A 27,131-nucleotide genomic window follows, 5' to 3' on the forward strand; every position below is an offset into this window, starting at 1 on the left:
GCCAGGGGTAGGCAACCTGGGCTCTTTTATGACTGGTGGACTTCAACTCCCAGAATTCCTGAGCCAGCATGGCTGGCTGAGGAATCTGGGAGTTGAAGTCCACCAGTCATAAAAGAGCCCAGGTTGCCTACCCCTGGTATAAGCAAATAAAGGATTGAATTTGGGCTGGATAGGCTAGGCCTGGCATTATTATCTTCTGATAGATCATCATATATGACAAGTTTGATATTCCTATGAAAAGCTGAAATAAAAGATGAAAATAATCCTTGAGGAGATAGGTCTGAAGGTGGAAATATTGAAGGGTGTAGGATGAAGTTGAAAGTTACAATTTCCTAGTCCCTCCCTGTCATATCAGCGGAGAAAGATTGGTAGCACTGGGTAGGAAAAGAAGGGAAGATAAAGGATCCATCCACTGCTGCATTTTCTAATATTGTAGTGAGAGAGGAGCACTTGACTGTTGCTTATTGTATTGTAGCTTGTTTAGGGAGGCAGCACAGTTCAACGTTTTATTTTTTTTTGGCCAGCTCAGGGAGAGACAACATGCACATAAATGTTATATGGTTTCTCACAGTTACCAGAATGTCATTTATTTTGATGCAAGTGTAGCATTGTTTAAGCTATTTCAATTTGCCTGAATGGACTTCTAAGTGAGATTAGATAAGGATTAAGATATTGCTAATCCTAATTAGGATTTACTGTTATAAGTCCTTTTCTTTTACCTACAAGCTAATTTATTGAATAGATAGTCCCCACTTAACTATGATAATGGGGACCAGAATTTCCATTGCTAAGCATGGTGACTGTGCTGCTTAGTGCCGGAAATTCTGGCACTTATGGTTGCTATTGCTAAGTAAATCCCACAATGTTGTTAAATGCAACATCACCTGGTTTGCCATTTGTGGCCTTCTGCCAGCTTCCTCATTCATTTTGCTTGTAGGATACCAGCAAAGGACTGACCACATAATGCTGCGACTTTATAATTGCAAGCTGGGTGCTGAGAGCCCAGATCACAATTACGTGCTCACAGGAAGTCTGTGACAGTTTTAAGTAGAAGAATTGGTTGTAAATACTATTTGTTCAGTACCATCATAATTCCAACAGTTGCTGAATGAGTGGTTGTTGTTAAGCAAGGATCACTTGTACTTACCTTCTTAGTAGCATCACATTGCTGATTCATATTTTGTGGTTTAGCTTAGTAAAAGAAAAGCTTTTATCTTTTCCTTGTAACTGAATATTAAAATTTCAGAGCATTCTGCAAATGCTTGTAACAGAATTTGTGGTGTTAAATATCCTAAATTTGCAAAACTAAAATAATCATACCTAAGAACCTGTGAAGCTATATTTATTCCTGTAACTTGTTCCATTAATTTTCAAGTAATTGAAGTATAATTATCTAAATTCAGATCTAATATTCTGAAAAAACCCTCTGATACAAATTAATTTTTTGCTATCTGAGCTGCATTTCTTCTTTTGTTTAGTCAGTAAATTTATTTTTAAATGATTAGAGAATGTGTATGTGTGTGTGTGTGTGTGTGTGAGAGAGAGAGAGAGTGAGAGAGAGATATTAGATTAGATTAGATGTGTGTAAAAGGTAACTGCTTAATTTATCTAATTTTCATCAAGCTACTCAGTGACTCATTTTACTGATTTTTTTTTGCAATCAGATTATTGCAGTACGCCAGATGTTGCTTTTGCAGATACTCTTCAACATTATTTGATTTTTCAATAAGATAAAGGCTGTCTGACATATTGTTTCAGCAAAATGGAGGTGATGTAAGAGAACTTGCAAATTTGCTCCAGTTTTGTTCTTGGAAAAGAAAATACATACTAAGAAGTATCCCATGAAAGCAGTATGTGAAACATTTTTAGACTAGATTTAAAATTAAACTTTTTGGATAGTATCAATATGAAAATAAGAAAATAAATAGCCTTGTTTCAAGACTGCATTTTCTGATAGAACTGGACATAATATCTGTAAAATTACTATGAGGAATCCTTAGTGCTGTCTGAGCTTGGTTGTTTTCTTGCAGATGTTTCATTACCTAAAGTAGATAACATCATCAGTGCTAGTAGGGAGTGGGGTTTACTCTCAGTTTATATTCTAGTGCAGAGATCTCCAATCTTTCTCGGTTGGCGGACTGGAGGAAAAGAGGGAGGAAGCATTTTACATGCATGTGCGTGCACCCCCCCACACACAAACGGGGCCACGAGCACATGCGATGCAAAGGGGGGGGTGCCAGCGCCTGTGTGACACCCATTTTCATGCTGTGCAGCGCTCGGTTTTTGCGCACCGCCTGGTTTTTGCACTGCACGCTGCCTGGCTTTCCCCCATTTTCATGCTGTATACTATCTGGTCTTCGCGCTGTGTGCCACCAAGTTTTCCCCCTTTTTTTCACCATGTGCCACCTGGTTTTCGCACCATGCGCTGCCTGTTTGCATAGCGGCGGCAGCCCATTTTTGCCACACCGCCCCCGTTTACATAGCGACAGCAGCACTAGCACAAATGGGGGGTGAGTGCACACACACATGTGCGCACTGGCTAGCCTGTTCCATGGCCTGGTGGCTAGCAGGCTGGGCCACGGACTGCAGGTTGGGGACCCCTTTTCTAGTGCTTGCCCTGTCAGTATTGGTGGAGTGGTCTTGGAAGTTCTTCGGTTGGGTTGTTTACCATTAGCTTTTTTGGCAGTTCCTTGATAGGGTTATTGTTTACTTTTTGATTGTTGTCTGATGTTAATCTTGGTGGGTTTTGATTGCTGGTGGGGAGGTGTTTTGGCCTTTTTGTTCTCTTTTTGGCTTGTTGATTGTTTCTTCTGCACAGTATGTAAATATTGTTCATGTCTATGTGTCTATTACCCCTTCATGGATTACTGCCTTGTCGTGGCGAAGGGGCTTGCGTAATTCAATGAAGCTATGAGCTATGCCGTGCAGGGTCACCCAAGACGGAAAGGTCATAGCAGAGAGTTCTGACAAAACGTGATCCACTGGAGAAGGAAATGGCAACCCACTCCAGTATATTTGCCATGAAAACCCTATGGATAGTACCAAAAGGCAATACGATATGACGCTGGAAGATGAGCCCCTCAGGTCGGAAGGCGTCCAATATGCTACTGGGGAAGAGCAGAGGGCTAGTACTAGTAGCGCCAGAAAGAATGAAGCGACTGGGCCAAAGCCGAAAGGACGCTCAGCTGTGGATGTGTCTGGTGGTGAAAGGAAAGTCCGATGCTGTAAATATTTTTTCTCCATAGGAACCTGGAATGTAAGATCCATGAATCAAGGAAAGCTGGACGTGGTCAAACAAGAGATGACAAGACTGAACATCGACATCTTAGGTATCAGCGAACTAAAATGGACAGGAATGGGTGAATTTAATTCAGATGACCATCAGGTATACTACTGCGGACAACAGTCCCTCAGAAAAAATGGAGTAGCCTTCATAGTCAATAAAAGAGTAGGAAAAGCAATACTGGGATACAATCCGCAAAATGACAGAATGATCTCAGTTCGAATCCAAGGCAAACCATTCAATATCACAGTAGTCCAAGTCTATGCCCCAACCACCAGTGCTGAAGAGGATGAAATTGACCGGTTCTATGAAGCCCTACAGCACCTTATAGAACTAACACCAAAAAATGATGTCCTTATCATCATGGGGGATTGGAATGCTAAAGTAGGAAGCCAAAAGATAACTGGAATAACAGGCAAGTTTGGCCTTGGAGTACAAAATGAAGCAGGGCACAGGCTGATAGAATTTTGTCAAGAGAATACGATGGTCATAGCCAGTGCTTTTTTTGTAAAAGAAAAAGGTGCCAGAACTCACACATGTCATACAACCTGCCTTGCCTACCCTACAAGGTTCCATCCCAAAAAGGTGCCGGAACTCCGTTCTGAGCGTTCTATGAGAAAAAAAGCCCTGGGCATAGCAAACACTCTTTTCTAACAACCCAAGAGACGGCTCTACGCATGGACATCACCAGACGGTCAACACAGAAATCAGATTGACTATATGCTCTGCAGCCAAAGATGGAAAAACTCTATACAGTTGTTGTGATTCAGGGTCAGCCTGTGGGTTCGGCAGTTGGGTCGGATGATTCGGATGACTCAGATGAGGGGGAGGAGGGGGGTGTTGAAGAAGAACTTGCTGATGATGGCTTGGAGGCTCCGCAGAGCCCTCAGCCAGGCCCCTCTTACTTGGTGGAGACCCAGCTGTGTGAGCTCGACAGTGTGGATGAAGATGACCCACAGCTGGCCCTGTTCAAGGACGCCCGACGCAGGAGGCAGTCAAGTAGGAGCAAGCAGAGAAAGGCTGTGGGACTTCTCGGAAGGAGGCAAAGAGAGGCCACGCCCTGAACTCTTATAAAGGGAGTGTTTGGGGGAGGGCTGGTTTGCTGAAAGCAACCGCTCCGATAGAGGATCAAAGCTCCGGTATCTTGTTTCATGTTTTGTTGTTTGTTTGTGTAATAAATTTGGCAGACGTATTCCAGCCTCTGCCGTTTGTACAGGGGTTGCCTTTCTGCAAGGCCGGTAGCAGGCTGGTACAGAACAACAGTCAGTAAAAACAAGACCAGGAGCTGACTGTGGCTCAGACCATGAGCTTCTCATTGCAAAGTTTAGGCTTAAACTGAAGAAAGTAGGGAAAAGCACTAGGCCACTGAGGTATGAATTAAATCATATCCCTGTTGAATATACAGTAGAGGTGACAAATAGATTTAAGGAATTAGATCTGATAGACAGAGTGCCTGAAGATCTATGGACAGAGGTTCGCAACATTGTACAAGAGGTAGCAACCAAAACCATCCCAAAGAAAAAGAAATGCAAGAAAGCAAAATGGTTGTCTGAGGAAGCTTTGCAAATAGCTGAGTAAAGGAGGGAAGCAAAAGGCAAGGGAGAAGAAGAAAGATACGCCCAATTGAATGCAGAATTCCAGAGAATAGTTAGAAGAGATAAGAATGCCTTCTTAAATGAACAGTGCAAAGAAATAGAAGAAAACAATAGAATAGGGAGGACCAGAGATCTTTTCAAGAAAATTGGAGAGATGAAGGGAATGTTTCATGCAAAAATGGGCATGATAAAGGACCAAAATGGCAGAGGCAGAAGAGATTAAGAAGAGGTGGCAAAATTACACAGAAGAACTATACAAGAATGAGCTTAACGTCCCTGATAATCACAATGAGGTGGTTACTGACCTCGAGCCAGACATCCTAGAATGTGAAGTGAAGTGGGCCTTAGAAAAGCTGAGCAACAACAAAGCTAGTGGAGGTGACAGTATTCCAGCTGAGCTATTCAAAATCTTAAAAGACGATGCAGTAAAAGTGCTACACTCAATTTGCCAGCAAATTTGGAAAACTCAACAGTGGCCACAGGATTGGAAAAGATCAGTTTACATTCCAATTCCAAAGAAAGGCAGTACCAAAGAATGTTCAAACTATCGCACTATTGCACTCATTTCTCATGCTAGTAAAGTTATGCTTAAAATCCTACAAGCTAGATTCCAGAAGTATGTGGATCGAGAACTACCAGAAGTACAGGCAGGATTTCGAAGAGGCAGAGGAACTAGAGATCAAATTGCCAACATACGCTGGATCATGGAGAAAGCTAGGGAGTTCCATCTACTTCTGCTTCATTGACTATGCTAAAGCCTTTGATTGTGTGGATCATAACAAACTGTGGCAAGTTCTTAAAGAGATGGGAGTACCAGACTGTTTGGTCCAGACTGTGGGGTTGTTAATTTAACTGGGTTTTAGATTTACTCTTGGGGCTTGAATTTAATTTAATTGTTTTAATTGTTTTTATTTTTTTGTATTCATGGTTTTAACTGCCCTGTAAACCGCCCTGAGTCCTATGGGAATAGGGCGGTATACAATTCCAATAAAATAAATAGATAGATAGATAGATAGATAGATAGATAGATAGATAGATAGATAGATAGATAGATAAATCTTATTTGTCTCTTGAGAAACCTATATGTGGGCCAAGAAACAACAGTGAGAACTGGACATGGAACCACTGATTGGTTCAAAATTGGGAAAGGAGTCCGGCAAGGCTGTATACTGTCGCCCTGCCTATTTAACTTATATGCAGAACACATCATGAGAAAGGCAGGGCTAGATGAATCAAAAGTTGGAATTAAGATTTCCGGAAGAAATATCAACAACCTAAGATATGCAGACGATACCACTCTAATGGCAGAAAGTGAAGAGGAACTAAAGAGCTTCTTGTTGCGGGTGAAGAAGGAGAGTGCAAAACCTGGGTTGAAACTTAACATTAAAAAAACCAAGATCATGGCATCCGGCCCCCTCAATTCCTGGCAAATAGATGGGAAAGAAATGGAGGTAGTGACAGATTTTATTTTCCTGGGCTCCAAGATCACTGCAGATGGGGACTGTAGCCAAGAAATTAAAAGACGCTTGCTCCTTGGGAGGAAAGCCATGGCAAATCTAGACAGCACACTAAAAAGCAGAGACATCACCCTGTCAACAAAAGTGCGTATAGTCAAGGCTATGGTCTTCCCAGTTGTAATGTATGGCAGTGAAAGCTGGACCATAAAAAAGGCTGAGCGCCAAAGAATTGAGACCTTTGAACTGTGGTGCTGGAGAAGACTCCTGCGAGTCTCTTGGACTGCAAGGCGATCAAACCGGTCAGTCCTAGAGGAGATCAACCCTGACTGCTCTTTAGAAGGCCAGATCCTAAAGCTAAAACTCAAGTACTTTGGCCACCTAATGAGAAGGAAGGACTCACTGGAGAAGAGCCTAATGCTGGGAAAGATTGAGGGCAAGAGAAGAAGGGGTCGACAGAGAATGAGGTGGCTGGATGGAGTCACTGAAGCAGTAGGCGTGAGCTTAAATGGACTCCAGAAGATGGTAGAGGACAGGAAGGCCTGGAGGAACGTTGTCCATAGGGTTGCGATGGGTCAGACACGACGTCACAGCTAACAACAACAAAAATGTGTCTATTGATGGCTAATTTGTCAGAATGCCAGGCTTCTAGAAATTCTATACCTCCCCCCCCAGGTTATCATTATTTTTATTTAACTTATGTTAAATAAGTTGTCTAGTATTGTTCTTATTTAAAGATAGCAAACTTATTGTTTGTTTATAAGATAACAAACATTCCCAAGTGCTATATAAATAAAGCAGTGTTGTGGTTTTTTGTATCTACATGTTTCAGTCTTGCACTATCTTAAAAGTATATCTTGCAGTTTTACTTTTCTGCTTACTTTGTGGCCAGCCCATGTACTGATTATGAAAACTTTTATACAAATGATTTCGTGTCCTGATATGAAATGCTGTGAATTCAATCAAAAACATCATGTCCTAATTATGTCATAATTATCATATCAAAGGGTCAGAGTTTATTTAGAGCTTATTATTTGAGTAGAAGAGGCATAGGCAATTGTTAAAAGTTGAGATTTGTGTTTCTGGGTATCTTTCACACCTTTTGCTGCTTATAGTATGGATCAAAGGGAAAGTAGCGCTGACTAAAAGGAATACACTTGAAAGAAGAAGGAGAGACTTGTTTGAGTATTGAAGTGCTAGTGATAAGAAATAGCAAAGTGTTCATTATATACACAGACACTCCTGTCAATGTCCTTTCATAACCCCTAAGATTTTCTAAAAAGCCTCTTGGAAAAAAACACACCCACATATACATAGCTGTAATTTTATGGACACAGATAGACATTCTTGGTAGTTTAGTTACATTTTTAAAACTCCTCTGCTTTATATGTTTCTTAAACATAATCCAACTCTATTCCAGAAAGATTGTGACATTTTTCTTTGGGTGTACACATTGCATGTCCAGAAGCTACTTCCAAGTTTAGTTTTCTTTTAAAAAAACCCCCAAACATTTATTATCTCCCTTCCTTTTTAGAATATAATGGGATTTACATATTGTTAAATAAATAATGCTTATTCTTTACCTAATTTGTAATTTGGTATAGACACAGGATACCGCAACTTCCCAGGAGACGTAAACATTAAACCAATTTATCAAAATATGGTGTGTAGACCCATATAGCAAATTCATTTTATGTTTTTTTAAAATCAGTAGTACCACAGTCACATATAGGTAGTCCTCGACTTATAGCCACAGTTGAGCCCAAAGTTTTTGTTGCTAAGTGAGACAGTTAAGTGAGTTTTGTCCCATTTTATGACCACCTTCTTTGCCACAGTGAATCACTGCAGTTGCTAAGTTAGGAAAACGGTTGTTAAGTGAATCTGGCTTCCTCATTGACTTTGCTGGTCAGAAAGTCACAAAAGGGAATCACATAACCCCGGGACACTGCAACTGTCATAAGTATGAGTCAGTTCCCGAGCTTCTGAACTCTGATCACATGACCCTGGGGATGCTGCAATGGTCATAAGTTTGAAAAATTGTCATAAGTCACTTTTTTTCAGTGCCATTGTAAGTTTGAATGGTTATTAAATGATCAGTTGTAAGTTGAGGATTACTTGTACTGTGATCAGAAACCAGCCATTACAAGATGTAGATTTTAATAAGTTAGGCACACTAAGCTGCTATATTTCTTTTAGTTTGAGTAGTATGCATAATTTCTCGTGTGGAAGTGAGAATATACTAATGTTTCAGAAAGCAGTGCTTTGCTTGATTAAGTTCAGAAGGTAATGGAGAGGCATAATAAATAAAATATTTTCTGTGAATTTTGTTGTAACATGGAATAGAATGTTACACCTGTGGGGCATTTAAAGAAAAAAATACAGCATATTGTATTAAGAGGTGAATACCTCTTGCAATAATAGTAAAAATTATGTTAATTTCTTATACATTGGAATGGACTGTGAAACTCTTTCATATGTTCAGTTTTTCATATATATATCACTTTATAATATGTACAACCTCTTTTAGCTCCAATCTAAGAAAGTAAATAAGAAACTGGCTAGATGTGAGTTTCTAGGAAGAAAAATAACAAAGTAAAAGCAACACAGATAATTTGAATTGCACTCATATTAACACCTCTTGAATGGTTTCTATTTATGTTTGCAGCTGAGAGGCATAATTTTCCTGCTGGATAAATAAAGAAAATAATATAAAGTTTTCCTCCTCCTCCCCCTTTTGGCACAGCCAACGTTATTCTTGAGGTCCTTTACCCCTCCAGATCAACTTCTTAGACAATAAAAATACTGTTAGTATGGAAGAAGGAATATGTAAAGCCACCATCCCATTTTCTTTGTTTCAAATTAGATGCAACTTTATTGGAGGGAAATATGGATCCACTCTTTTATTTTAAGTTTAACATTTTAAAAAGGGTGAATGAAAAATATAAGTAAGAAGATAATGAAAATTGTGGATAGTTTTCTGAGTAAATAACTCAAATTTCAGATATGGCATAAATCCACATATAATAGTATATATGGTGAGATGTATGGTTTAGTGAGGTTATAGTAGAATTGCAACCTTCAAAATCTAATCCATTCTAATATGAATGATTGTCTAGTATTGTTGAGCTTTATAGCATTGCTGTTACACATGGAGAAAAGATCCAAGTATTTCAGTACCTTTCCAGCATTTTAAAGAGAAACAATTATTCATTTTTGCATTCAAAACTAGAGTATTGCATGACCCTCGTTTGTAGTTATGCTAATTTATTGATTATCATGTTCTTAATTTGACTATTCAGCTACACTGAATACCATTATGCAGATTAAAAGTGCTAATTTTAGTGATCTGGCAAGCTATCCCAACTCATAAAGTGGTTAAGCAAGGTGTATACTAGCAGCTTCTCCCCCCCTCCCCTATTTTTTAACCTTTACATTAATAATATTGTAGCTTTTGCCAGTCCAAACTTCCACCCTTTATCCCTCACCCATTGGCCAGTTCCAGTTTTTCTCTGCTCATATGATGCAGCTGCTTCTGTTTCAGAATTAAATTATGGAGAGGTCTCAAGGAGCTTTCAAGATACTATGATAGAGTATGCCTCAAAATAAACTACCGAAACAACTAAAGTTCTGCTTTTTTTTCCAAAAGAGCTTGGTTAAGTCATCAAGTTAATGCCAGACCCACTAAACAAGTGAAATTGTTCAAGGCCAAAATCCTTGGACTGCTGCTGTAGCTAATCTTTGATTAATGACGGTAATTGGGACAAGAATGTCCATTGCTAAGCAATGGAGTCATAAGCATAAAGTCACGTGACCACATCACTTAGCAGTGACAGTCATTAGCAACAATTGCAGGTTGTTACGCAAGCTCCTCCTGGTGACTTTTTTTGTCAGCCTCCAACCAGAAAGTCAGTGGGAATCTGGCAGGAAGTTGCAGGTCCCAAGCGGCTTACAGGAGGTTGGCAGGAAGTTAAGTGGCTGCTGCCAGGGGTGGGAGGATATAAGTGACCATGTATCCTATATCCACTGCCAGCTCCAACTGACTTTTACCATCTTCTTCCTCCCATTGCTGATGAACCATGCCCAGCCTGGCTCATTGTGATGCTGCAGGTACCCCAGTCTAGCACCTAGGCCTCAGCTGCCCCAGCCTGGCCCAGCAACACACAGCCATGGTTGATCCAGTTATAGCTGCCCTGGCACCCTGCACTCCACTGCCTTCATCTGCCCTTCATCAACTTTTTTCTTCCTGCTGCTGCTGCTGCTGAGGCATACCTGGCCTGTTAATAAAGTGTACCTTGTGGTCATAAATGCAGGTGGGCTTCAAAATGCCTGAATTCTGATCAGGTGATCACAAAGGCGCTCCAGCAGCTCTAACTTTAAGAACCAGGCATCAATGCCATTTGTTCACTGCTCTCAGAACTTCAAACAGCAACTAAATGAATGGTCTGTAAACAAAGACTTATCTTTATGGGGTTTTTAGATGTATATTTCCAAAAACTCTCATTCCTTCAACAAATCGATATATTTTTTAAAGAAATACATCTTTATCCTTTATTATTCAGTGGTTAATCTTTTTTTGTGTTTTTGCCACTCTTGAAGAAGAAAAATTAGGTGATTCAAAATATGCTGGGCCGTAATCATTGACAATTCCCATTTCTATTAAAATAATGTTATTTTTGTTATGTCCTGCTTCTGAAAATAAGCAGCTGGTAGTAATTGTTCTGCCAAAAAATCATGTACTAATTATGTGTGTACAAGAGCATTCTTGGATTTACTTTGACTCTACTTAAAAATCAATAATGACTAGGATTAGTGGTACTTGAAAAGCAGGAGGGAGTGCATTTATAACAGGTTTCTGAATTTTTGATTTAAGAAATTGCTAGTATTAAATCTGCACTTGGCTATTTAATGTATTATTATACTGTAATGCTAAAGAGGATAAAGAATTTATGAGTTGCTTCTGATTTTCTAGCACTGTGAAATCAGGCGTAGAAATTATACAAAATGGCAGGATTTGAATAGTACAGCCTTGCCCATATTCAGTTTCTCTGTTGTGAGAGTGGAAACTTTAGGAAGGTTTCTTGTTCCCACTTCTATGGTTGCAACCATCCCACTAAAAGGACCCAAAATTTGGTCACACTCCTTCCTGTAATAGGATATAATCCTCCAAATGTTATTCATCATTGCTAAACTGGGTCTGAATTGCCCTTTAAAATTTTGTATTTTTGTTTGTACTCTAAAGCTTTTAGTAATTTTTTAATAAAAAAATAAAATCAATTGTAAACATTGCTTTTAGTGAACACATTATATTGATTTTTTAAATATATAGGTTGAAAGGAAGAGAAAACTTTATACCCATCTTCAAGGTACAAAAAAATAATACAAAGAGCAGTTGCCAACTTTGATGAATTGATTCTCATTAAGTCATAAGTAGAGAACATTGTGACAGATGATCAATAAGAATTCTTCAGCAATTGGATATTAGATTTATAATATTTACTGAACTTTTTAATGCTTTGAGCTTTTTTAAAATTGAATATCTTGCATTTTTCCTTTAATTTGTATTGATCATAATGCATGATTCTTACGAATGCTGACTTTTATTTTTTTGATTTTGGAATGTTGTAGCAAGTTGTAGTTACCGTAATTCTTAATACATTTTCCTTTAAGCAGCTTGTTTTAGGTGAAACATTTAATGTTAGAAATGGAAATTTAAAAACTACAGAGTTGAATTGTGCTATCAACTGTCTTTTCCAAAAAATTCTCAGATAAAAGATCTGCAGTACTTTAGAATTCCTAGATATTAACCATCCCACAGAATAACTAATGCTGTGAAAATTCCATCAGCTGATGAATTAAACTTATTATTTATTTACATGTGATGACCAATAGGATACATTTAAGGGTTAACTTGGTAATTTAAGGGTAACTTTTCACTATTTAAATCAGTTCTTTTAATTGATTTATTTGCTTCTTATAGCATTCTAAGAGGAAATGCAGCTGCAAATTAGAATCAATTTCAGGTAATTTCATGGTTGCAAAATCTGAAGCAAAATCCAGAAAAACATTCAAGCTGAAAACTCCCATCGTACTGCAGTTAATTAGTCAATAACACAAACAGTTAAACTGTATAGTAGTCTTGATTATTGTGTTAGAAAAGCTGTTTTGGATAGGTAGCCTTTTTGAAGAGAAAAGAAATAATTTGCACTAAAGAACAGACAAATGGCTGTTACAGAACTAATGAAAGTCAAAGATGATAGTAATAAAATAAAAAAGTATTAATTCTCCCCAGTGAATTTAACTGAATACACAAATAAAATAAAAACAAAATAAGCTCAGGAGGGAAGTGCTGTAGCAGCAACCATTGCAATCTTGCCATTACACATATCCATATGTTTCAGCTGATTAAGAAGCACTTCTCAAACGAAGCTCTCAGAGCTATTTATACCATGTGTCATCTGTCTCCTGAAAATATCAATATAGCAGCCTCAGATTTCAATCAAATTGTGTCTTTTGCAGAACATTATTTTCTGAAGTGAGCTTATTTATGACAATACAATTTAGGAATGGTATTTTGGTTTTAAAATATTTTCTTCCTAAGGTTCATTCATCTAAATGACAGGTATTAATCTGTTTCGTGGCAGTTTTAAAGAAATCTGCATAAAGCTAGATTATATTGCTGCCTGATAATGAGATTATGTTAACGGAAGGGTTTATTCTAATGAAAATCTTCCACGAGATAGGGATACTGCTTTTCATTGAGCTGCTCCTGCCAGTCACATCCATTTTTACAATTTCTCATACTGTACTTCAAAAATGGCAACATTAGGAAAGAAAAATAAGAAAAATAAAGAGTTATATGCCCATAGGTTTAATAGATCTGATCTGCAAATATCTGTATGATCACTAGATAGCAAAAAAAAAAAGTTGGTTTCTTTGGTTCTTTTGCTAACAGCTTGTATGCATTCTCCTCCTCCTCCTCCTCCTCCTCCTCCTCCTCCTCCTCCTCTTCCTCCCTTACCTTCCGGTATTGAGAGAGATACAAAGTTCTGGCTCTTGTTCTTCTGGCAGCCACAACCATTGTTAATTGATGTTGTTGTATTGTGTCTTTGATGTTGTCCCTCCATCTTCTTCTGGGGCTGCCTTGTGTTCTTAACTGATTATATGCATTAGATTTGCTAAATAAATCTGCTCATTAATGTGTTACCTGGCTTTGTTTGAAGATCATTTAATAGTTTCATTTTCTGTGTGAAGGGGAAAAATGACTTTAAAATACAGCACAACATAATGAGTGAAATAAAGTGGGGATGAAAGAAGAGCTGAGATCTATCAAATATCTGGGTGATCTTTCCAAGCTTTGATATTGTTGTTGGACAGGAGAGGAGAAGCTACTGGTCAAAGAACCATTTGGCACTTGATTTGAATTGGATTTTATACTTGACTTCAACTTTTGCAGATGGAGTCAGCTGCAGATGCTTTCTAGTAAAAATGAAAGCTCTTCATAGTCTGGGAAAGTTTGAGCACGTACTGTGTGGGATTTGAATACAAATACGATAACTGCCAGCTGCAGCTACTTTTTTCCTGGCTTCTTCTGGTTGTTTATCCACTTTTCCTAAATCAAAGAATTTTCTTTCTGGGGGAACAGAGTGGGGGAATGGAGGAAGAAGTGCATATTAATTCACTCAAGAATTCAAATTGGTTATGTAAAAGTTGATCAAAATCTAGTCAAGATATTTCAGTGATTCATGAAGAGATCTTAAGCAGGTTGAATTCTGTTGGACTGAGCAAGCATATATTCATCTATGCATATTAGAACTTATTTAATAATACTGGAAACTTATCAAGAATGATGAACAGTGTTAAGGAAGAAAAAAAAAGATATTAGGCATTTAAATCAAATCCAGAATTAATAAAGGTACTTTTTACACATGTCTGCTCCACAGATAAAATAAGATGTGTGGAGGTAATAGTATGGATTGATACCAGAGAGAATATTGACAAAAGAGGCACTGTCTCTCCTTATCTCTGCATCTTAACCAAATTCATCTGTTTCCTTTAGCTAGTTGAAAGAACTAGTGAACAAAAAAGAGACCTGAATGATGAGGACATCATATCTAATTTTCCCAAAGAAAAACAAAACTGAAAAATTCAGATTTGGCAGTTGTCATTCAACTGCTACATAGTACTGTAAGATCTTCAAATAATATCTATTGAAGAGAATTTCAGAGGTTGCAATGGGTACACAATATATAACCTCCTGAACCCATTGTACTCCATTGGCTTCATGTGCTTATTAAAGCCAGAAATAAAGCAGAATAATGTTATTGTGATATTGTAATGCCTACCAAATATGGAGCTAAAATATCCTTAAAGTGATATATTTTTAATGTAATTGTAAAGGGCTATAGATATTTGTCATAACTGAAATATGTAGAATCTCTCAAACTTTCATATGGACTATCTCATAATTTTAACCTTATAAAACCTCAGGTTTTCAGAGTCATTAAACTGTTTGTTTGGAAGAATACTGTACTGTAGCATTTTTAAAATGAGAAACCAGTATTGTTAGTTATATGGCGATAAGAGAGACTAAATTATAGGTAGTCCTTGACCTATGACCATAGTGGAGCCTTTACCAGTAGGCCATATCACCACTCCTGCATAGAATACCTTATATCCAGTTTAAATGTTCCAGGGCAATTGCAGATTTGAAGTACTGACTGATTTTGAAGGGCTGATAGGAGTATATGACAAACAGGGAAATTGATGTGGGCAGGTTGACAAGGAATATGACTGACACATAACAGGAAGGAAAATAGTTTTGTGTGATCCTTGAGAGGAAGAAGTTTGTTGGAATAAGTGCAGATTAGACCATAACATAGTTACATACTTGCAGACATATAGACTTAAATAATGAAGGTAATATTCTTTCTGTTAACAGGTGAAGTGCTAAAAAATAGATTGTACACTTGTCTCTACTGTGCCTTGATATTTGTCCCTAATTTGTGTGCCAGATTTAGGAGAGGGTACTTATTAAGCACAATTAATACATTTAATCAAAGATCTATTTTTCCTACTGAATAAAATTACTGCACCAGTAAATTCTAGTTAAACAGAGTAGCCAGAATTTGACAGTGAATTTTATTAGCTTCCAAAAATCTCTAGTTCTTTTATGTATACTATGTACTAGTCAAGAGTGAGGTTATGAATAAATTTGAACAGCAATTAATATATGCCTTTCAGGTTTCCTATAGTATGCTTCATTAGCCTGGCTGACATGCTAATTTTGCTGCTGATTCCTATTCATACATATACTATATTTAAGAAATGTGAGAAATAAATTAATTCTATTTTTCTTAGTCATACCACATGCTGCAGTACCATAAATAATAGTTCCTGAAGCTTTGCCTTTCCTTTTCTAAATATGCCGAGACTTCTGAATATCATTGTGCTATGGGGAAAAATTATTGGAGGTATGAGATCTTTTCAGCATTTTTTATTTTGCTGTTGCTATTTAAAGGCTAATCATCTGTAGAGACTTAGCAGCAAATATCAGCAAAAATTTCAAGATAAAACCTCTCTCTCCTGCCAAATCTGAAAAGCTCTGAGCTTACAATATTATTCCAGATTCTGAATAAGAAATAAATCAATGTTCATTTAGTTCTCAAACTGAACTTAAGGGTTTATCATATTTATAGGATATAGTCAAAATATGGTGTTAAAAAGCCCTACTTCGGTTATTATTGCATTGTATTCAGCTTCTTGTTCAGCTTCTGGTCTCTTGATTAGGTTGAGCTTATTTGAAATAGTTGAAAACCACTTTCACCAACTGTAGGAACTACATTATAGAGCAGTGCTCCTCAAACTCACAATTTTAAGACGGATGGACTTCAACTTCCAAAATTCCCCGGTCATAATGGGGGGAATTAAAATTGCTGAGGCTGAGAAATACTGCTGTAAGCAGTACTTTATTATAACCAAAGGGCAAGAAAACCAAAATATAAAACCAAAAAAGTAAATTAATTTAAATATACATATCAAGTGACATGTTTGTAAAGATATAAGTTATATAACAGGAAATAAGAATGAAATGTATAATATAAAAGTACCGTCAAAAATAATTCAGATGGATCAATCCTACATGGTTCTGAAAGTCTTTTTAAAAAATCTTACAACTGTTTTTACTGGCAGGCTGCAGCGTAGCCAAACAACATGTTTTTAATACCCTTATGCACACACAGAAAAAAATCACTTTAGATTTTTTTTCTTTCTTAAGCAGTTTTCCTTCCAAATGGAGTCTTTTGATGTTTCTTACTTATTCTGTAGAGAACAAGTTTGTTAGTCTTTTCTCTTCCTTCTAGTATGGAAAAGGAGAATATGGGAAGGCAGCCAGTTAATAGTGGGACTGGTACTAACTAGAGCAAGACTGAAGATACTGTATACAGCAAGCCCCTAGGTTAAAAATGCCCTGGTTTAAGGAATCCTATGGTAGCAAAATACTAGTTAATTACACAATGGTTCAAGTTCAATAGTGTTTATACAGAACTATACAGTAATACTGTTCCAGCTTACATAGAAATACATTTTTAATCTCCCTCTTGCATTACAGACAGACTTTGGGAACAAAACTCGCTCTTAAACTGGGAACTACCGTATTTTTCAGACCATAAGACGCACCCTCGTTTTCCCCCCCACTTTTGGGGAAAAAAGTGCGTCTTATGGTCCGAAAAATACGGTACCTGCTGCACAAAGAAGATTCAAAACCGGTTTTTTTCCTTGCTTGTCTGCTCAGCTAAAGAGCTTATTGGGTGGAAATTGGTTTTGGAAGAAATATATTCTCGATGTTGTGGGTAGAAGTTGAAACTTCTTGGGTTCTGTAACAGAGTTCCTATGAAAAACACTTCTGGGCAGAGAGCACAGTATTATGGAAGGCGCAGCTTTATATACGCAGAAGAAGAGAAGCAAATTGAGTAATGCAAGAGGGAGATTGATAATGTATGTAATGGAGCTATCATTCCACACTCAGATTTACACCATTCCCAGAAAGGAAAGAGAAAGAAATTCTTGGAGAACCCATTTAATACAGGGTCTTTCCTGGCAATCTAGGAAATGAAGGAAATGGCAAACCACTCCAGTATCTTTGCCATGAAAACCCTATGGACAGTACCAAAAGGCAAAACGATATGACGCCAGAAGATGAGCCCCTCAGGTCGGAAGGCGTCCAATATGCTACTGGGGAAGAGCAGAGGGCTAGTACTAGTAGCGCCAGAAAGAATGAAGCGACTGGGCCAAAGCCGAAAGGACGCTCAGCTGTGGATGTGTCTGGTGGTGAAAGGAAAGTCCGATGCTGTAAAGATTTTTTCTCCATAGGAACCTAGAATGTAAGATCCATGAATCAAGGAAAGCTGGACATGATCAAACAAGAGATGACAAGACTGAACATTGACATCTTAGGTATCAGCGAACTAAAATGCACAGGAATGGGTGAATTTAATTCAGATGACCATCAGGTATACTACTGTGGGCAAGAATCCTTCAGAAGAAATGGAGTAGCCTTCATAGTCAATAAAAGAGTAGGAAAAGCAATACTGGGATACAATCCTCAAAATGACAGAATGATCTCAGTTCGAATCCAAGGCAAACCATTCAATATCACAGTAGTCCAAGTCTATGCCCCAACCACCAGTGCTGAAGAGGATGAAATTGACCAGGTCTATGAAGCACTACAGCACCTTATAGAACTAACACCAAAAAATGATGTTCTTATCATCATGGGGGATTGGAATGCTAAAGTAGGAAGCCAAAAGATAACTGGAATAACAGGCAAGTTTGGCCTTGGAGTGCAAAATGAAGCAGGGCACAGGTTGATAGAATTCTGTCAAGAGAATACGATGGTCATAGCAAACACTCTTTTCCAACAACCCAAGAGACGGCTCTACACATGGACATCACCAGATGGTCAACACAGAAATCAGATTGACTATATGCTCTGCAGCCAAAGATGGAGAAGCTCTATACAGTCAGTAAAAACAAGACCAGGAGCTGACTGTGGCTCAGACCATGAGCTTCTCCTTGCAAAGTTTAGGCTTAAACTGAAGAAAGTAGGGAAAAGCACTAGGCCACTCAGGTATGAATTAAATCATATCCCTGTTGAATATACAGTAGAGGTGACAAATAGATTTAAGGAATTAGATCTGATAGACAGAGTGCCTGAAGAACTATGGACAGAGGTTCGCGACATTGTACAACAGGTAGCAACCAAAACCATCCCAAAGAAAAAGAAATGCAAGAAAGCAAAATGGCTGTCTGAGGAAGCTTTGCAAATAGCTGAGGAAAGGAGGGAAGCGAAAGGCAAGGGAGAAAAAGAAAGATACACCCAATTGAATGCACAATTCCAGAGAATAGCTAGAAGAGATAAGAATGCCTTCTTAAATGAACAGTGCAAAGAAATAGAAGAAAACAATAGAATAGGGAGGACCAGAGATCTTTTCAAGAAAATTGGAGAAATGAAGGGAACGTTTAATGCAAAAATGGGCATGATAAAGGACCAAAATGGCAGGGACCTAACAGAGGCAGAAGAGATTAAGAAGAGGTGAAAAAATTACACAGAAGAACCATACAAGAATGAGCTTAACGTCCCTGATAATCACAATGAGGTGGTCACTGACCTCGAGCCAGACATCCTAGAATGTGAAGTGAAGTGGGCCTTAGAAAAGCTGAGCAACAACAAAGCTAGTGGAAGTGACAGTATTCCAGCTGAGCTATTCAAAATCTTAAAAGACAATGCAGTAAAAGTGCTACACTCAATTTGCCAGCAAATTTGGAAAACTCAACAGTGGCCTCAGGATTGGAAAAGATCAGTTTACATTCCAATTCCAAAGAAAGGCAGTGCCAAAGAATGTTCAAACTATCGCACCATTGCACTCATTTCTCATGCTAGTAAAGTCATGCTTAAAATCCTACAAGCTAGACTTCAGCAGTATGTGGATCGAGAACTACCAGAAGTACAGGCAGGATTTCGAAGAGGCAGAGGAACTAGAGATCAAATTGCCAACATACGCTGGATCATGGAGAAAGCTAGGGAGTTCCAGAAAAACATCTACTTCTGCTTCATTGACTGCTAAAGCCTTTGATTGTGTGGATCATAACAAACTGTGGCAAGTTCTTAAAGAGATGGGAGTACCAGACCATCTTATTTGTCTCTTGAGAAACCTATATGCGGGTCAAGAAGCAACAGTGAGAACTGGACACGGAACCACTGATTGGTTCAAAATTGGGAAAGGAGTCCGGCAAGGCTGTATACTGTCACCCTGCCTATTTAGCTTATATGCAGAGCACATCATGAGAAAGGCAGGGCTAGATGAATCAAAAGTTGGAATTAAGATTGCCGGAAGAAATATCAACAACCTAAGATACGCAGATGATACCACTCTAATGGCAGAAAGTGAAGAAGAACTAAAGAGCCTCTTGTTGCAGGTGAAGAAGGAGAGTGCAAAACTTGGGTTGAAACTTAACATTAAGAAAACCAAGATCATGGCATCTGGCCCTCTCAATTCCTGGCAAATAGATGGGGAAGAAATGGAGGTAGTGACAGATTTTATTTTCCTGGGCTCCAAGATCACTGCAGATGGGGACTGTAGCCAAGAAATTAAAAGACGCTTGCTCCTGGGGAGGAAAGCCATGGCAAATCTAGACAGCACACTAAAAAGCAGAGACATCACCCTGTCAACAAAAGTGCGTATAGTCAAGGCTATGGTCTTCCCAGTTGCAATGTATGGCAGTGAAAGTTGGACCATAAGAAAGGCTGAGCGCCAAAGAATTGAGGCCTTTGAACTGTGGTGCTGGAGAAGACTCCTGCGAGTCCCTTGGACTGCAAGGCGATCAAACCGGTCAGTCCTAGAAGAGATCAATCCTGACTGCTCTTTAGAAGGCCAGATCCTGAAGCTAAAACTCAAGTACTTTGGCCACCTAATGAGAAGGAAGGACTCACTGGAGAAGAGCCTAATGCTGGGAAAGATCGAGGGCAATAGAAGAAGGGGACGACAGAGAATGAGGTGGCTGGATGGAGTCACTGAAGCAGTAGGCGTGAGCTTAAATGGACTCCAGAAGATGGTAGAGGACAGGAAGGCCTGGAGGAATGTTGTCCATAGGGTCGCGATGGGTCGGACACGACTTCACAGCTAACAACAAAGGTTGGTCTTAATCCCAAAGGTTTTTTTCAAAGAAAAACAAAGTCCAGTTGCCTCCTGAAAAAGCACCTTTGGGACAACCATGACAAGGATGACTGAGAATCTCCATAGACAAGTTGGTCTTAATCATTCTTGCTAGCCAAAATCCAGATTTTTAGTCATGATGGCAAAAGGGGGGTTCCTTGGACTTCAAAGTATAAATTATACTACAATAATCTGAGGAAAATGTTGAAGTTAACCGAAGAGAGAAAGAATCCTCAGGGATTAGGTATTAAAATGATTTTAATATATTTGTCAAAGATTAAAAAACAGTGAAATATTTCTTTCCATAGTAAACTTTTAAAACTTGAATAGATTTATAGTTTTTGAACACTGTTAATCTTTGTTTTTTATACAGTTGCTAAAAAGAATAATCATACCACCTAGTGGTGAAATATTATATTTACATGTAAATGTAACAAAAAAATCCCTAAAACTGAATTCCATATTCCATATTAGGGCTGTACTTGCTATGAAAATGACTGGTAAAAACTGTGTCGGATCTTATGCAAAAATAAATGCTTCTATTTACCAAAGCAAGCATGAACCTGAAAAATGATTCAGTTGCTTTGAGAAATAAACTCATTAAAATTAGTGCCGCTTAAAAGCCTTAAGATTCATTATTATGATTTGTTTCTACCTTGCTGTACAGTTTTAAATTGTAAATCACTTTAAAAATTATACAGTTGAGAAAGAGTATATAAATACTGATAATAAAAATGAATATTTACAAGAGTTACATTTAGAGTTTGAGTAATGTAGTCACATGCTTTGAAAAAAAATTAACATTTTTACAATGCTGTTAGACATATTTTCTGTTTATTATTTCAGTCACTGTAAATAGCTATGCACTCATCAAGCAACTCCAATAATCTGCTCTAAATCATCTTACTGATTTTCTGTTTTTTCTCCCACAGAAAGAACTTAGTCTCCCTAGAAGAGGAAGCTTGTGAGTATAACTTTTTCCAAAATGTTTAATTTGTAATGTGGCTTTGTATTATTTTTTAGGATTAACCAAGTCTTGTGTACAATTAATATTGCTGCATGCTACCATTTATCATTCCCCACCACTGTTTATAATGTTGTGGAATTGAATATGGATAAATTGGAAAAGGAAAAAAAATGCAAACTTGTGAAATTACAGTATATGATTCACAATTAAACTATTTTATATTTTATATGCACTAAAGAACATAAAATGTACAAGACTTTCATGCAGATTTATGATTTAAGGATTATCACTGACTGTGGTTGCTTAACAGTGAAATAAAATTCTGTTTCTAATTGGGTTATATGACAGTCCTGGAATAAGCCTTAATCCTGGAATAAGAATGGCAGTTGAGGATCATGATGTGAATACTGATTTTATCTTTTGTATGGGAATTTAATGGATTTCTAACAGGAAAGGATACTGGTTAAGAGCAATATTGATGCTTATAAGTATGTCAAGGCAGTTGGGTCCTAGAGTTGAGGAACAGGCTTTCCGCACTGCAGTCTCTTTATTCCTGTACATTTTTTTCCTGCAGTATTCTCTTCACATAGTATTATATTTGTTTAACTCCTGCATGTTCTCACCTACTCAGTCTTTCCTAACCATTCTGTAGAATTTTGTACTTGTTAATAATTTTAATAGCATCACCTTCAATAACTTTAATAGTATTAGCTTGTTTTCTTTTTTAGGACAATTGAGTATCAAATAGATACTTAGAGATGTGGGCTGGGCTGGTAATGGATATATTATATGGTTTGGGTACAAAGATTGGAACATAATACGAACCCAGAGGTCTGAACATACTGTAAATTCTGGTAAGAAACCTTGCTAGCCGAAGAGTTAGACAAATATACAGTATGTCAGGTTACCTCTTGCATTGATATGTACTATTTCCCACCCACAGAATTACATAGTGCACATTGGCTGTTAAGTGTATCTTAAATAAACAGAGGTGATTCAGAAGTGAGTGTACATGGATAATTGTAGTGACTGCCAGTTTTTCCCTAATGGATATTGTGGTGAAAGGAATGTTCATTTCCTATCTGGAAGTTTTGCCTAAATGTTTCAGTAATTGAAGTTTAAACTCATGAGGCTTCATCATGCTTAGGGATATAATTTTAACTACTCATTTATGTTCAGATGTGAAAATGTTTCAACACTTTGTTTTCCCCCCAAAAGTCCCATTGGAATTGTGACAAAAATAAATATTTAACAGAAAAAGAACCATTCAGAAACTATTCTCCAGCATGACAAATGGAGAATCCACAGATGGGTTGATCTTGCCTTTCTGCCCTAGAGACTAAGTCAATCAACCTTTGCCACGCCTCTCTTCCTCTGGCTTGGAATCCCCAGTCACGACTTAGTCTTAGCCCAAGACAGACGTGGTGAAGATTGGCTCTTGTTTCTAGCAGACAAAACTGTTGGATTTTCATAGGTTATACCTTTCTCTTCCTTTCCCTTCTCTGCACCGATATCAGCGCTTCATTTCAAACCACTGAGAGTAAGAGCAGTTTTGCAGGTTTTGGATGAAGCCTCGAACTATTTATAGCTTCCAGGCAGGGCAGAAGTGCAGCGGTCGCCATTTTGAGCGCCACTTTTACTGTTCCTAGGTGTGTGGGGGGGACTCTCCCTTCCAGCGAGGGCTGTTTAGACTCAGATAGTCACTTTTGGCCAAAATTCTGTCAGCACTCTTATTAGCCCGGCCTCAGAAGCAACTGTCACATTTCTTAATTCAGACATATAGATAGAGCAGGAGGTCACTTACTAGCGGCCGTCATTTTGAAAGCCTTACAAACACTCTCAGGCTATTCCAGAAGGCCAGAATTAAGGAGAGGCATTTTAAGGGCGCTGCTTCTCCAATTCCAGGCTCCTTGGCAGCTCCTATTACTATTAGAGGCAACAACAATAACAACCTCCAGCCTTCCAGCCATTACGGAGGTCCTCAATCAGTCCAGGCAATTTCCAAAGACTTCAGGGTATGGCTGAGTGCCCGCTTTAACTGCCACCATTTTCAGCTCCTCTAAATACCATCGATTTCGTTGCTTATAAGTGTGCTGACTACCCCATTAAGTTGGTCTTGCCGCCACTAACTGGATCATAAGTGTGCTGGCTACCCCATTAAGTTGGTTTTGCCGCCACTACCAGGATTGTGAGTGTGCTGGCTATCCCATTAAGTTGGTTTTGCTGCCACTACCAGGATTGTGAGTGTGCTGGCTATCCCATTAAGTTGGTTGTGCCACCACTACCAGGATTGTGAGTGTGCTGGCTATCCCATTAAGTTGGTTGTGCCGCCACCACTTCTAGCCACAACTTGGCTCCTCGCTACTGGGATCACCTCTCTGTTGCAAACACATTGAGATTGCCATTACTGTGATATCTCTGATTTCGCAATGGCAGATAAAACTACAGAAGTTCAGTTATCTCAGGGTGCCTCCAGCAGTCCTTCCAGGCACGAGAAATCCAGATCAGCCAAGCAGGAGGCTGCTGGGAAACTCAGATCTAAAGCTATCTCTGGCAAAAGGTCTTCCAAAGCTGCTGAGAAAGAAGCAAGCAGGAGGCACCAGGCATTGGAAAAACAGTTCTCCAAAGCTGCAAAGCAAAAGAAAGATGCAAAGGTAGGTCAGATTACTTCTGTTCCCATGGAGGCATGGGTTTTTGGCCCTCAACAAGCTCCTTCAACCTCTGCTGCTCCAAGTGCCTGGTCTTCAGAAGGGGAAACAGGTCAGTTCATTTTTCCCATGGCAGAACAGGTGGAGATGGTTCCCCTTTCCAGTGAGGGGCTTGGCCTTCAGATCCCTGCTCCTCTTAGTACAGCTAGACCTGTGGGCCCAGAGGGCACATTCACTCCTACAGCGGCAGGGCTTCGCCCTCCAGAGGCTCAGGAGACAGATCTATCAGAATGAATGCATTTTTTGATTTCTCAGCTATTGCCACGGCGTAGCTTCAACCCTACACCAGAGAGGTCAACCTGAGTTGATAGCATCAGGGATCCCATCTCAAGGCAATGTATCATATCTCTCCCAGGCAGAAGCAGCCGCATACCAAAGGTCAGTTCCCCCCTCTCATTCCTCCAGGAGTAGAATGTCGTTCATAGGGGACGAGCAGAGGGAGCTGGGAATGTCAGAAGATGAGGACTTATCTCCTGATTCCCCTCCTTTCATAGGCCTGTTTAATCCGGCCCTCTTTAAATCCTTACTTCCCAAGGCCAGGAGCACTGCTGAACTTGGTCCTGAAGGTGTCCCTCAGGCGGAACCTCCCACCAGTCAGGGACCTACCAGTAAGGTCTTTTCAGAACCAACGTTTACCCAACAGGACATTCCCTGTTGTCCTCTTTTCCTCAATGTAGTCCAAAGACAATGGGGAACGCCAGGTACTTTTCCACCCCCAGGGGGGGGGCTGATAAAAAGTTATTTAATATGGCTCCAGCACTGTCAGGGGTGCTAGCGGTCCCCACTGTAGATGAGCCTTTAGCACCATTGCTTTCTTCCTTCACTGTGTCTGGGGATATAGCAGAGGTTCTGAAGTCAGAGGATAAGAAAGCGGAGCTTAATTTCTGCAGGACCCATCAAGCCTCAGCATGGGCGGTAAAGGCAGCTACATAAACTCCTTTTTCGCCAGAATTTCACTCCCATGGCTTCGCCAGTTACAGGCTAGGGTCTCACCAGAAGAGGTACGGATGCACCAAGATTTAAACAAATTAGTGGCTGCATCAGAATACATGGCTGACTCATCATTGCACATGACCAGATTTTCCTCCCGGGCATTAGCATCTAACGTTACCTCCCATAGACTTCTGTGGCTCAGACAGTGATGAGCAGATGCTAGGTCCAAGTGGCAGTTGGCCTCAGCCCCTTACATGGGAGGCCAATTATTTGGAGAGGCACTAAACCCTTATCTGATTGAGAACAAGGAGAAGCGTAAGATCATATCCCATCTTATTAGGAGAGCAGACAGGAGAGCTACCCTTTACGCCCGCAAGCAGTCATTTCGCTCAACCGACACAGGGTCGGAATTCAATCATTACTCCCGCCCTTATCCTCCCAGACCAGAACACCAATTTGACAGATCCGGTAACAGGGACAGACCCAGACAGCAATTTCAGGCCAAACGGGCCTTTCGAGACGCGTGAGGCCGTCCTTTCAGAAGGTTCAAGTGACAGCAAAGGTGCCTCTCCCATAGGGGGCAGGTTGGCTCTCTTTGTACACAAATGGGAGAATACCACTACAGATCTCTGGGTCCTTAGCCCCCTGAGACATTTTGTCTCTTGCCCATCATCCAAAAATCCAGTCAAAAGAAGCCTCATGAAAGAGGCCATTCGACATCTCCTGGAGATCCAGGCATCTGAGGACCATTTCGGTACATGTCCAGTGTTATTTGGACGATATCCACATTAAATCCTCCTCAGTGCAATTGGCTCAGTCAGATCTGGCATTGGGTTCTAAGGATGTGTCTGGTTTTATATGGATCAGCACTTCTCTGTTGATTGCTCTGGCTGTCCATGGTATATGCAGTAATTTACACCAGCACCACAGCTCAAAGGTGTCAATTCTTTGATCAGCCATTCTTAGTGTCCAACTTTCACACCCATAATAATTATAGGGAAGACTTGCTCTAGGTTAACCTGCTTTTTGAATTTTTATCGATATCTCTGCTTTTCCAGATCTTATTCATGTTTTAACAGAATAATAAGAGTTGGAAGAGACCTTGTAGGTTATCTAGTCCAGGGGTCCCCAACCCCCGATCCATGGACTGGCACTGGGCCACAACATGCCAGAAACTGGTCTGTGCAAACAAGCAAAGACCCATGCAAACAGTACATGAAACCATGCCCCCTCCGGTCTGTGGAAAAACCTTTCTCCATGGAACCGGTTCCTGGTGCCCAAAAGGTTGGGGACCTCTGATCTAGTCCCAATCCCCTGTTCAAGCAGGAGATTCTATACCATTTTCAAACATTTGCAATGTTAATCATTGGAATGTGGCCTCAGGTTATCCTGCGTTTGATTTCAGGAGTATTTATTATTTATTTATTTATTTATTTTATTTTTATTCCATTTATATCCTGCCCTTCTCCGAAGACTCAGGGCGGCTTACAAGCTTAGCAATAGCCTTCATTCTATGTATATGCCTGCTTATTAGGGCTTTCGGGGGGCCCCCAAGCGGCATTATTACAAAGTCAGCTTAATTGCCCCCAACAATCTGGGTCCTCATTTTACCTACCTCGGAAGGATGGAAGGCTGAGTCAACCTTGAGCCTGGTGGGATGCGAACCTGCACTAATTGCAGGCAGCTGGTGTTACTTAAGGAGGCATTAGCCCACTGCTCCACCAAGTAGAACTGCCATAGTGAACAGTTTTTGATCCAAGGAAGATAAATTCTCATAGTAATTCACAACATCTCATTTAAAACGTCCCATGTCCATTTGCAATTGTTGTCATTATATTTGTTTTCCTGATGCTAAGACACAGTCCTACTTTTTCACTTTCGTCCTTGATTTTCCAGATCATTTTATCCAGGTCTTCCTTATTTTCAACCAATAGTGTTGTATCATCTGCATACCTCAAATTATTTATGGTTCTTCCCCCAA

The 27,131-nt window shown here is 39.4% G+C and overlaps 1 protein-coding gene across 3 annotated transcripts in view; it reads left to right on the plus strand.

Annotated features, from left to right (window-relative positions):
- MAST2 (microtubule associated serine/threonine kinase 2) overlaps positions 1-27,131 on the plus strand; it is a 155,658-nt gene that overhangs the window by 47,928 nt on the left and 80,599 nt on the right. For all 3 annotated transcript variants that reach the window (XM_081324556.1, XM_081324558.1, XM_081324557.1), the window contains exon 4: positions 21,475-21,506. In XM_081324556.1, the coding sequence (XP_081180682.1) occupies positions 21,475-21,506 (32 nt within the window). The remainder of the gene's footprint in view (positions 1-21,474; positions 21,507-27,131) is intronic.

Source organism: Vipera berus (genome assembly GCF_964194415.1).
Source record: "Vipera berus genome assembly, chromosome: 3".
Lineage (NCBI taxonomy): Eukaryota > Metazoa > Chordata > Lepidosauria > Squamata > Viperidae > Vipera > Vipera berus.